Genomic DNA, 13,708 nt, shown 5'->3' with positions numbered 1-13,708 from the left:
TCTTTGTTTTTTGGAGGGGAAACTGGGAATGGAGAAATTTACATGTAAAGAAAGAAAATATCTAATAATAATAATAATAAAAAAAAGAAAAATGGGTATTACCAAGTGTGGATGAAGATGTGGAAGCATGGATTTTCATATCAGCGGATGTGACTCCAGAACTGCATAGTCAGTCTGGGAAACTCCTAAGTACGATGCAAATCAAATGATCTATTTGTTCTGCTGCTGGCAATTTACCGAGGAAATTTGTTAATGTTTATATAAAAATCAGCTTGCTCAGCTGCATGTCATATGTGCCTGTAACCACAGCACTCGGGGCTGCAGCAAGAGGAGTGACACCAGCCTGTGAGTCCGCCTCAAAACCAAATAAAACTAAGAACAAAATATCTATACACATAATGCTAGCAGCTTCACTTGCAATTGCCTGGAATTAGAGGCTCCAATGTCTTTCAGTGAATGGAAGGACGAAGAATTACTGTGTAATTCACTCCCACACTTTAGTAACAGCAATAAAGACAATCTACTGATACAACAAATGGAGTCCATCTCAGCTGCGCCGTTTCCATTTATGACATATTCCAGAAAAGGGGAACTAAGAACAGATGCAACAAAGAACAGATGCTGTATATGAGGATCAGAGGAAGGAGCTGAAATGTAAAGCTAAGCACTATGACATTTAAGAGACAGCAGAACCACCCTGTGCTGCAAGGAGGAGTGTCATAGGGCCATAAATGTAGTTACCGAGACCCATAGGATCATACCCAAAGAATGCACTTCCTGCACAGAGTTTAAAAGTAAATTTTCAGAAAATGCAGCCTCTACTTTCCTTCAGAAGAGTACACAGGAGCATATCTTCCAGTAAGACAGACCCATCTACCAACGGTGTGCTACTGAAGTAGCAATGAACATATGGGTCTCACACAAAGCCTCTATATAAAAGCACCACCAACTGCACACTTAGGAATGCAGAGCAAGGACTCCATATGCTAAATGATGTGGAACCCAGTCTCAGCCTTCATCACCACAGAAGGGACCTGGCAGACGTATGTACCCGGGACACACTGAACTTCCCCAGAAGCTAAGAAATCAGTACCTGAGTTTATTAGTCAGTGAGTGAAATTTAATCATTTTTATTTAGCAATCCTCCTTGTGAAAATCCTTCAGACCCAACTGGCTTAACTATGACTTTGCATAGTATTTTATGCTTACAAGGTTTTTAAACCAGGTTCCAGAGACTTATAAGCAATAGGGTGGAAGGGACTTATGTTTATCCATTTTCTCCAAACCTTACCTAAGCTTTCACTAAGAATGTAAAAATAGTATTTTGGAAGCCCCAAATACAACCTGATTGATCCTGTACTGTCTCACAAAGAACAAAATGTACAAATGGAATGTCATCTACGAACTCCGAGGACAAGCATCATCATGACACTGTCTCCCACACTTCCTCTTGCTTTTGTCTGGGAGTGCAGTGAGGTAGTCTATGAACAGTGCTGATGCTGTGGCTGCCACAGGCAGGAGGCAAGGGGACATAGTGCTGTCCTGTGCCTCTCCATGTCCTTGGCACACCTCCAGAGAGTGGTCAAAGCCCCTCTTTCCTCAGACTGAGCCTGCTTGCTGTGCTGTGCCCAGCCTGGCTGCGTGCCTGAGCCTTCCTCAACCCATTTTAAAAACGCTTAATGCGGAGGGACTATGAACTCTGGAAACATTATAACGTGTTTTAAATCAGCACTGAATTCCTGGGTTGAAACCTCGGCCTTCATTTAAAGACAATGAAGCACACGTTATTTCAATCTAGTGCATAAAAGTAGAGTATAAAATTCAAGGACACAGACTGAAACTTAAAAACATGAAGAACTGGAAACAAATGCAGAGTTCAAAAAATAAAGCAAACAGGATGGCTAGAAGGAAGGAGTGTGATCTAAACCAGCTGTAGAGTGGTCTATAGATGTGCTGACACTCTGAGTGCCCTGGCTATGGGAGCTATGGTCTCAAGCACCCTGTGCTCTCCACTCCCTGGCACCAGCCCTATGCAAACACAGCAGCACCATGCATAGGACCACTGGGATGATGTACTATCGAAACTCTCAGCATTACCCACAGGACCACTGGGATGGATATACTATGAGACACTGCAGCATCACTCAGAAGACCACTGGGAGGAATCTATCTACGTAGTAGTAGCAGAGCAGTCCTTTCCATCCCACTGTGACATTTTCAAGTTTTTGACATTTCTAAAAGAAAGTAAGACTAAATCAAAACATCTTTAGAAACTAAAATTTTCAGGGGCTGGAGAGATAGCTCAGCGGTTAAGAGCATTTACTGCTCTTCCATAAAGCCCATGTTCTCAGTCCCACTCACTGAGGTCTCTGGCATTTATCCCTGCTCCCACACCAGAGGACACTCAGATCTGCCATGTTAAGTTTCTGAGGACAGAGGCAAACCCTTTCTGACCAGATGTTTAGGGGTCTGGTGGCAGGTGAAAAACTTACTTAGCAGCAAGTTTTTCATTTGTAAGAGATATTTTTGTCCTTTTCAATTATTTGTGTGCGTGTATCTGTGTGTAGCTAGGTGGACATGAATGCAGGCGCTGGTGGAGGCCGAAGCTGGTATTGCAGGCAACTAACTGCAAAGTGTCCATTGAAAGTCCTAGAAGTTGAAGTTGGGTCCTCTGCCAGAGCAGTGCACACTGAGGCACTCCATACCTTACTTACCAGGAGATTTTGGGGGCAGGACGAAGTGAACAAATGGGAGCCATTTAAATAAACCAGAAAGGCTGGGGAACTGATGAGGGATAAAGAATGAAGAGGAAGCTTGACTCTCCCTCAGGAACAAGCTGTCTGCTCCATGTGCTCTACACATACATGCACACGCACAAGCACACACACACACACACACACACCAGCGCAGGGCAGCAGAGCCTGTCTCATGTTTGGGTCTGAAGCTTTTGTTTTCATTTTTGGTTGTTCAGATAGCTTCTGTTTTTCTGAGTTTCCATTTATCACACTTAAAAAATGTAGTTCTTTGGTAGAAGGAAATAAAAATAATGACTTTTCTAGAATTCAAGGTGTAGACACAGATCTCTGAGAGTAAAGTTTGCCACCGTTTCTATTAGATGTTCAGGTAACTCCCACACTCACGTACAGTCTCTTCAGAGCCATCAGCAGTCCCCACCCACACTTGCCCCTCAGCAGGATGACCCGCCTCTAGCTCTCTACAGTCCCCATTCACACTTGCCCCTCAGCAGGATGACCCGCCTCTAGCTCTCTACAGTCCCCACCCACACTTGCCCCTCAGCAGGATGACCTGCCTCTAGCTCTCTACAGTCATACTGAATGGCACTGCTCACACTCACCTGTGACCTGCTTGTCTGGAAGAGAAGGGATCGGAATGGCAGACCCAAACTTAACCAGGAGACGCTCATATAACCAATCAAAGTGCTTATATCTGTGGTTTACAGATCGGTTAGTGTTCTACAAAATAAGGGAAAGAGACAACAGCATTACCAATGCCAAGGTCTGAAATGGAACAAAGGGCAAGCTGCAGCCAGCTTCGTTTTGAGAGCAGGTACTCACAGTGGGCGTTAGCTGATACTCAATGTAGCTCTTCAGGCCGTACATTTTGGAACCTTTCCGGGGGTCAGCTACCACACAGTCAAACGTAGAGGTAGGATAAACCCACATAGGGCCATAATCTCCAACCTAAGCAATGAGGCAGGACAAGTTAATTCTGTAACTTGAGAAAACAGTAACACAGGTACAACAGAGGGGAGAAAAACTCTGTTCAGAACTGGCAGCCCTATGGAGGACATTTCATTCCTATTGGAGAACTGGCAATCTTACGACAGCCAGTTGCAATCCTACAGTTGCTCCTACTGGAGAACTGGCAGTCCCTTACAGCGCCAATTCTTACTCCTATTGTAGTCCTAGAAGACATCATGTCTAACAACCACACCTGTTCAGATGAACCCATCCCTTCCATGCGGGCATCTTATCTCATGTTGAAGAGAAGCTGGCTCACATCTAAAGAGCTGCAGTACAGAAGCTCTCCCTGTAGACTACAATTTAAAGTTTTGGTGGTTTTCTTTGGGGGGGGGGCAGTTTTGAGACAGGGTTTCTCTGTGAAGCCCTGGCTATCCTCGAACTCAGAAATCTGCCTGCCTCTGCTTCACAAGTGCTGGGATAAAAGGCATGTACCACCACTGCCCAGCTTTTTTTTTTTTTTTTTTTTTTTAAGTTTTGTTTTTAAAAGAAACTTTTAACAATGACTTCTTTTTTTTGGGAAAATAAAAATTTACATATCAAGATTTGTCAGTGCTATCATATACTCAGGTTTTGTACACATGCCCCTCTGGTTTGTAACTTAGTACAGGGCTAACTGGGGAAAACAGGTTTCAGGTAAGTAACTACTCTATGGATGATGCTTGGAGCAGTGTGAGGCTGGCCACAGCCTGACAGCCATTATTTCAGACCTGATGTGTGTTGGGGAATTCTGTTCCTCAAAGTCAAGACCCAGAGCTGGGTCTTGACTTTGACCCAGAGCTGGTGCTACACACCCAATCTCAGCACTTGGGAGGTGGAAGAACAGGAATCTCTGAGTTAGAGAGCTACACAGTAGCCCTGTCACAAATAAAACAAAACAACAGATAAAATAAAATTTTAAAAACGGGGAGCAAGGTCCAGGCTAATTACTTTCCCAGGGGACTCCTGTGCTAGTGTAGAAACACAGTGACCAGCTCACTTGCTGTCTCCAAGCAGTGAGTCTACTAGGACTCCAGGGCTCCTAGGCAATGCTTGCCTGCCTCTCCCTACCCTCAGGGGCCCTATCCTTTTTCCACCTATGACAAAGGTACAGGTTCAAAAGATCTGGAGAGGTTTCTCAAACTTGTACTATTTCCAGGGGTTTGCCTGGGGTGGGGTGAGGAAGGGGATTATACTGTCTGAGCTCCACAGAGGGTATAGAGAATACGCATGTCAGTCTTGATCTCTGACCATCTCTGCTATCCCAAATCTGGTTCATCCTGTTTAAAATTACATCTAAGGCTAGAGAGGTGGCTGGCTATGGAAGTCCAGGGTCCCAAGGCTAACACTTGGGCTCATAGCAACTCTCCCTGCATAGTTTTGAGTTGGTTCTAGTCCATCAGTTCTCAAATGGATAAAAAGGGTTACTGATCTGAAAGCTCCAGATTAAAGGCAGAGGATCTTACAAAGAGCATACAAGGAGAGGTGGATATGGTTCATGCCTATAATCCTAGAACACGGAAAGTGAAGACAGGAGGGTGAGGAGTTCAAGGTGCTAGCTCAGCTACACTGAGACCCTGTCTCAAAAATAAAAGCAAAGACCCCTCTAAAACTAACCAAACAAAATAAACAGCACAAGTCCTTATTGCCTTAAGAACATGTTGTCTTCCTGGACTAGAACAGAAAAATAAAGTGGATTTTGTAATTTGGGAACAAGGTAAAGAACTAACATATTGTCTCCAAATGGAACACTGTTTCTAGCAAAGAGACCCACATTTATAAGGCTCTGTTGCTCTCATTAACTCTAACAGTGGACTATGCAGTCCTTGCTAGTCCAGAGCTCACTACACGGGCCACTACACAGGCTTCGAACTTGCAGCAGTCCTTATGCCTCTGCCTCCTAAGAACTGAGATTACAGGCAAGTGGCACCATAGCCAGCTCGAAAACAGTAAGGGAAAAAGCATGGTGAGAAGTAAAGAACACGGGGAAGAGGAGCAGGCGGGGCTGAGGAGAGACTTGTGCAGGCTGAGAACTTCTCAGCAAACAAGGCCAGTAGACGCTAGGGGCAGGAGGAATGTCCATCTCTCATTCTGTGAGAGTGGAGAAGGAAAGTGCATGTTTGGATCACCACATCAGGAGGTGGCTGAGGACTGCAGAAGAGTAACAGGGCACTGAAGAGGTCTCTAAGAATACACAATTAAGCTGCCTCAGTGGCTATATGCAGGGAGCTCTGCCAAGCCTTCAGGATAGCACCTGAGGGCCTGTCTTAGCAGCAACCCTCTGAGAAGAGGACAAGGGGCAACTGCCCGGGTCCCCAAACTTACCAGACCTTACGCTATCAGTGAGTAATACTAGTTTTCAGTCAAAGCACAAACTAGGTTTCTTTCTCTTTTTTTCCCCCGCCTTCTGAAGACTCAATGGGGCTTTCCTCTTTCTTTTGCTATGTGAGAGGCTACACGGTGGCCTTCCCACAGGTTCATGGGTCTTCTACTCCCAAAACTCATGGACAGCACACAGGCTGGCCTTCTTGTTCTGTTCTATCATAGTCACACTTGTGACAGATTCCAAATTAAAGTGTGAGGCACAGGCCTCCGGCTCTTAGTCCCACAGAGCTTTCAATCTAATGAGAAGACTCATGATGTATTTGTTTTGTTTTCTTCCCAGCCTGGTATAAAGATTCAAATTTTCTTAACCTATTCAGAAGATGATCACCGCAGATACGCTTTGGAGGGACAAATGCTACACGAGCTTTGGGCGCTACACTCTATTTGGAGGTTCCTAGAGTTTGAAGCTTTTTATAGATGAGAGAAAGTAGTTAAAGGATCCATTATTATTTCTGCTATTTTACCATTTATCCCCTGAAACCAGGGGTAACAGCAGGAGGCTAGTGGCTCCTCCTGGTCATCTGCAACCATGGTAATGACATCCAAGGCTTCCTTCAGCTACAGCTAAGTCAACAGGGTTACACAATAGTCACAGCTCTTCCCCCCTAGAATTTCACTTGGGAATTCACTAGGTATTGCTTAGATAAAAAAAAATGTATTAACAATCAAAGTATGGGATGAAACCAAAGAGCCTTTGCCTTATTATATAACAATCATCTCATCAAGACAGATTAAGTTGTTAGTGGCGCCATTAACTCCAGCTTTATTTGCTAGCCCCTTATCTTGAGTTGACAGCTGGTTTACTGGAGAAATTCTAGTACCAGCATGCTGGAAAAGCACCTTATTCTAATTATGTGCTCCTACTTTCATCAGGGTAGAAACCTAAATATTTGAGCTGAGCCTATTGGCTGAATAAATAAGGCTGGCATGGAAACAAAATGTGAATGTGCTGTAAATCTTAGAGTCACTGACATTTTGGAAAGGAAAACGTACTGAAATGTACAAGTGATGGTTCAATATTAATAGCTGAAAGATAAAAACAGGGAAAACAGAAGCAATGACAATTATTGATTTATGCTCATTATCCGTAGTACTCCTAAGAACACATTACCAACTATCTGGGACAGCATAAGTGCATTTAAAAATACTTCCAAAAAGACTAATGTTCTTAGCATAGGTATTATATAAAAAGCTTTAATTAGCAATAAGGCAAACAGAATAAATGGACTTACGATGATGGGGATTTTCTCTTTGGGTTTTGCTAGCTGCTTGGCCAACAAGTACTGTTCCATGCCAGGTTTTGCAAATCCAGGAAATCTGTTCATGAAGAACGTCTTGTGAGTCTTTGTCTGTCTTCATTAAAATTTAATCCTCACCATGTGACCTTAACACACCAGTTTTAACCTTGTTCTGTCTTTCAGATGGCAGCTAAGGTGAAGCCAATGTAATCAGATGGCCCGATGGCCAGTTGACTGCTCAGTGAAGCTTGAGTATGGGCAGAGGGCACATGGCTGCAGCAGGTGTGGGGGCACAGGTACTCTACCTGCTTAGCCATGCCTGAGCAAGCTTGTACCACTCACAGTGAAGGTGCAGCAGGCCATCTTGAGTTGGCTGCTTGGAACAATGGCCACTTGCTAATACCTTCACATCTATGAACAGTAATTATTATTAAGTAAACAGTAATATAATATATTAACTTTTGAGCATTATCAAGATGTGTTCTCACAATGCTCCAGTATATTTAAATTTCCAATTTCCCTCTCTGGCACAAGGCTTACATTTATAGCTAACACATAAAATGAATTGTTGAATACTTCAAAATACTACACAAGGCTTTAAGTTCTTTCCCCCGAAAGAGACAGAAGTCTTGGAGATACAGGTTCAAATGAGCCTGCACTAATTTGCTTTCAATTTGGAATGACATTTAGAGCACAAAGAATCTATAACTAAAGCCAACCTTTTTGCTTCAGAGATGAGAGACCTGGGTTGAAACAGGTTATCAAACTCAGGACAAACCCGAGGAGCAAGTGTGGCGCAGAGGGAGAGGTGGGTAGTTCCTGAGCTGGAACAGAGGCAGAGGCACAGGGCTCCTGAGCCGGCTCCTTTGTTTTGTTGTCTCTACTTTTCAGAGGACCAAGAGACAAACTACTACAGGTAAGAGGGCGGGAAGAATAGCTGGGAGCAATGTCTATCACAGCCAATCTTCCTGAGAACCCTGAGTCTAATGATGAACCATGGATGGCCATGACTAAAGGTATTATGAACACAACTGAGCCACAGAAACCGTAACGGAAAAGACTGGAGAAGCATGAGAGTGTGTGGTCTAAGAGCTCTTTTAGGCTGGTGTTATTGTAAACAGACTGGAGACCTTGCAGGCCCCATGACACTAGATCAAGACCTTGATCCTAATCTCTATAGACAGGTGCTAAACAGAAGGCTTTCTGGAAAAACAAGTCAGACACAAATTAACATTCTTTGAATCCACTGTGAATTGTAGACCTAGAGTACAGGGACAAAGTATTGACAGTTTAGGGTACACTTCTTTAGAATGACTGCGGGGAGGGGAGAACTTACTGACGCCACTCCTTAAGGTCTTTTCCTAACCCCCAAATGCCTTAGCAGTGTGTCCATTTCCATAAGCAGTGAATCTCCAAGTCCCTCAAAAGTACTTTTCTTCAGCTAAGAGAACTCTACTAAGTGAAACATTAGAAACTCATTCCAGAGTCTGGGACCTTGTGTTCTGGGTCGTGAGAGTCTGGACCCTGATTGGCCCAGCTACCATCTGTGCTAATGTGAGCACTGTACCCACCCTAGGCTCCAGCTTAACAGGAACGCCATATTCTACCAGAGTATCTGAGGGTGCCCATGAACCACTCTGCACAATGCCTGGCACATGGAAGTGACACTGTTAATAAATAGTTAGACACTGAGAGAGCTGTTACTAACATTATTTTTTAGTTTCCTATAGCTAAAAATATTTCTCAATAATAATTATTTTTATTGATGAACTATTAACATATCATGGCATTTATAAGTAAAACAATACAAAGTATTTTGAAGTGTCTTTTGGAGGCCCAAGCTAGCCTCACACTTGCTACATACAGCTGAGGACTGTCTTGATCCAGCTTCTCATGTTCCCCCTGCCGAGTGCTGGCGCTGCAGGCGTGTGCTGCTGTGCTTGGCTTGAAGACCTCTTAACTAAATAAACACTTCACTTATTAACCTGTGAAACTGATGAAATTGGCTTTTATCTCAGATTAAAGGCCAAACAACTCTCCAAACTCAGTAGATTATGGAACAGAAAAAGTCAAACTTTTCTTACATTGCACACACGCACATGCACAGATATCTGCATCTTCGGATGCCCTGTACACTTACTTGTTAAGGGGCAGCTTCATGGAAGAGGTGCCTGCACGACTGTTTCCCCGCTGGATGCCCCCTGCTTCAGCTGGTTCTGAATCCTTAAAGTAAGGTGAGGAGGACTTGGGGTCGTCCCAGTCTTCATCCCATTCATCATCATCACCAGTTGCTATAGGGAGGGAAAACAAGAACAAAAACATACGTGAGAAGCTTAACTCTGAGTGACGACTGCTCGAGCTGGCCAGCTTGGAAGATGGGAGCAGAGCACAGTGTAGACTGTCATGTAGATCTGAAGAATACAGGTTTTGCAGTCGGCCTTAAGGCTTGTACCTATGAATTCTACCCTTTTCTTTGAATGCAAAAGACAGATCAGAAACTGGTTAAATAAAGCAGTCAGGGTAGCAAAACCTTGACAAGTGCTTCAGGTGACACAATAGACTGTATCTTCAATCGGTGGCACTGGGATAACTATATCCACTCACAATAATAAAACCAGGCCCTTACCTTATATCATGTATAAAAGTCAACAGAAAATCAGTTACTTAAACATTAAGATCTCAAATCATAAAACTCCCAGAGGACAGTGGGGAGAAAAATCCCCTGACATGTCCTCAGCACTATGCTAAGTGTCACACCAGAGTCAGGGAACTAAGGCAAAGATAACAGACACGGCCACACCATCAACCAACAGGCTCCTGCACAGCACAGGAAGCAGCAATCGACTGGTAATCAGGCACTATGTAGAGCTGAGAATACCATATGTGATAATGGGCTAAGTATTTCCAAACATACAGGGAAGTCACATTGATCAATAATGAAGGGATGGAGAGATGGTTTAGCAGTTAGAGCACTGGCTGCTCCCATCATACAAAGAGCAGCAAGCAGTGGTGTGTAACTCCAGCTCCAGAGGACCCAATGCCCTCTCCTGGCCTCTGAGAGCACTGCACACTCACAGTATACAGACATGCATGTAGGCAAAACACTCATACATAAACCAAAAGTAGATAAAATCTCCGAAAGAGCAACCCAACCCCAACAATTCAATAGCGAAAAAACCAAAAAGCATGGGCCTCCTTATTCAGGGTTTCCTTCTTGTTTCATTTCCTATGGGCAACCATGGCCTGGGACACAGCAGGGATGTAGATGGGGGTGTAGAGGAGCAGATGCAGGTATGTGGATGGGGGTGGAGAGGAGTGGATGCAGGAATGTGGATGGGGGTGGAGAGGTGGATTCAGGGATGTGGATGGGGGTGGAGAGGAGTGGATTCAGGGATATGGATGGGGGTGGAGAGGAGTGGACTCAGGGATATGGATGGGGGTGGAGAGGAGTGGATGCAGGGATGTGGATGGGGGTGGAGAGGAGTGGATGCAGGGATGTGGATGGGGGTGGAGAGGAGTGGATGCAGGGATGTGGATGGGATGGAGAGGGGATACAGGGATGTGCATGGGATGGTAAACAGTACAGCTTTCAAGAACAAGTCATGAGTTCTTATGCACAGCTTGGAGTAATTGTTAGTGTTAGTATTATACACTGGAAGTTTGCCAAGAGATTTTTAGATGCTCTCAGAAAGCATATATATGTACACATGCACACACACACACATACACACACATACACACACACACACACACTATGTGGGAGGTGATGGCTATGTCAATTTCAAATTACAATAATCACTGTTTTATGTAAATCAAAATATCATGCTGTATAACAGAGATCCACTTGGCCCTGCCTTTCAAGTTCTGGGATTAAAGGTGTGCACTACCACACCTGGCAATAAATATGGAAAAATTTGAAAGCACTATTTTTTCTGCTCCCAGTAACTTCTAATCAACACAGATTACAACAGTATGGACTGGTGCCCAAGAGAAGCCTTGACAGAAACAAATTTAATCTTCCAAATTTACAAACAAGAAACAAACAAATGAGTAAAAACTGTTTTAATTCAAAGACATTAGAGAGAAAAGGATACCATTTCTAAAGAACATTGAGACAGACATGGGGGAAGGGCAGTGAGCCTCCTCCACCATCAGGCTGCCACACAGCCAAGAGGTGCATGCCACAGCAAAAGAGAAAAGTTAGAGAAATCAGGACAGCGCAGACCTGGACCTTCTTAGTTCCAGCATTGACACAAACATCCTTTTTGGGGGCTGGGTGGGATTTGTATTACATATGTGTATGTTCATGTGCACATCTGTGTATGGCTGGTGGTAAGTACATGGAAACTGGGGGACAACCTTGGATACTGTTCCTCAAGAAAGCCATCCATCTTTTCTTATTTACATTTTACTTTTGTGTTTCTGTGTACCATGTGCATGCAATGCCCATGGAGCCCAGCAAAGGGCACTGTATCTCTTGGGACTGAGTTAGAGAAATGTTAGGCACTGTGTGAGTACTGGGAAATGAAGCCCCGTCCTCTGTAAGAGAAACAAGTGCTTAACCACTGAACCACCTCTCCATGCTTGGCCACCCTTTAGGGGTTGCAGATAGTCTTTGAAATCACTTAACTGCTTCTCCTTCAGTAAATCTCTCCTTTGCTTACAACTCATAGAGAGGAGTTGTAAGCAGAGCCTCCTGACCCAGGCTTTATGTCCTGGCATTTCCTTGATGACAGAAGTGGCTTCCATTTCAAAGAAGACTTCAGGACTGAAGACTACCACCAGAAAAAACACAAGCCATGAATGACTGAAACCTCAGAGTCTTCATCCCCCTCTTAGCCTCTGTGAACTGGAGAAGGGCTGGATTCATCTCCAGAAAACTCTCTGGGCTGCAAGGTTCTAACAGTGTCTTCGTTGGTGAGCATGTTCAGATGCTGGTGGTGGTAATGACCCCTGGCTAGCCAGGTACGGCACTGGGTACAACAGGAGAGGGCCTGGAAGTGCCACACCTCACCCATGTACCTCCTCATCTGAATGCTTGTTGTATCCCTTGTTTTACTCTTAGTAAGAAACTGGCAACAGGAAGTCAAGTGAGTCCCTGAGTTTTGTGCACTGCTCTAGCAAGTTCATGAAACCTAGGTGGAGCTCCTGGGAGGCACCACTGTTCAGGGAGATGTTGTCAGTACTGAATGAGACTGTAGGACCTTCATCTGGAGTCACTGTGCTGTGCTGACTTAGAGGAAAGCAAGACCAGCCACTCCTCCTACCTGTCACTCAGGCAAATTGTCCCCTCACCTGGTCCTTGGTAGGCCTGCGGGTGGCCAAAGCCTGTGTCCCAGTTGTTGGCGCTGCTGTTCCTCTGAGCGCCAGTCCCGTCTGTCCTGGTGCCCCAGGCATCAGAGCTGTCCCAGTTCCCAGGTTTGGGGGCATTCCAGGTTGACCAGGGGTCATTGCCACCACCAACCTGTGTGGGAGGAAACAAGAAGAAGGAGTTTTTGTGACTTTTAGAAACTGTCTCCACTCAGCTATGGGCTGACATAAGAACTGAGAACATATAAATGATGGTACAGTCACTGGAAGTGGACTTAAGTCCTGACCCAGGGGAAAATAGGAGCACTTGATGCGAGCACTGGTCGGCTCCACTGATGAGCATGTCCTCCTGTACCAGCTAGAAAGCCGCTGTGCCGGCCACAGCTGAGCCCTTCCACTGTGCAGGCAGTCTATGGCTGAGCCCTGACCACTGTGCAGGCTATGGCAGAGTCCTCACCACTGTGCCGGCTACAGCTGAGTCCTCACCACTGTGCCGGCTACGGCTGAGCCCTGACCACTGACCTAATTGCTCTAAAGTAGGTACTTCTCTGTAGGTCTTAATTCTCACAAGTAATACATACAGTAAAAGAAAAAATTCATGTGGAGTAAAAGGCAAAGGAGTTGAACAGGCCTGCTGCTTTAGAACGCCTAGCCGGACACATGGCAAACACTGTTCTTGCTCTGTAACTCATGGATTATGCCTGACTCTTTACCTAATCCCTACCCCAACTAAATTTCAGCACTGCTCAGCATCCAGGAGCAATGTATTCAACATATCTGTATAAACAATAAATCCAAGTTTTTCTTTCCAGCCTTGCTCCTGGAATGACGACTCTAATTATTTATTAATACATGCCTGGGCCATAAGCTTTGCTTGTTCTTGGACTTGCTTTCTCTCTCTTATTCTAACCTGGGTTCAGCTACATGGCTGCTTTCCTCTCCCTGTCTCCTCAGAGTTCCTGGGGTGAGTCTCCCAAGTTCCTCTACCTGTTGGTTGGTTACCTCTCCCTCAGCTGGCCTGCTTCTTCCTCAGTG

General features: G+C 44.7%; 1 protein-coding gene across 1 annotated transcript in view; it reads right to left on the bottom strand.

Annotated features, from left to right (window-relative positions):
• Positions 1-13,708, bottom strand: part of Snx9 (sorting nexin 9) — a 77,132-nt gene that overhangs the window by 15,813 nt on the left and 47,611 nt on the right. The window contains exons 5-9 of the mRNA XM_031350677.1: positions 12,659-12,827; positions 9,504-9,654; positions 7,358-7,442; positions 3,576-3,701; positions 3,356-3,473 (exon numbers count right to left, since the gene is read on the bottom strand). Of these exons, the coding sequence (XP_031206537.1) occupies positions 3,356-3,473; positions 3,576-3,701; positions 7,358-7,442; positions 9,504-9,654; positions 12,659-12,827 (649 nt within the window). The remainder of the gene's footprint in view (positions 1-3,355; positions 3,474-3,575; positions 3,702-7,357; positions 7,443-9,503; positions 9,655-12,658; positions 12,828-13,708) is intronic.

This window comes from Mastomys coucha, unplaced genomic scaffold, assembly GCF_008632895.1.
Source record: "Mastomys coucha isolate ucsf_1 unplaced genomic scaffold, UCSF_Mcou_1 pScaffold5, whole genome shotgun sequence".
Lineage (NCBI taxonomy): Eukaryota > Metazoa > Chordata > Mammalia > Rodentia > Muridae > Mastomys > Mastomys coucha.
Note: the sequence above shows the minus strand (reverse complement) of the source record. Positions and strands in the feature narration are given on the sequence as shown.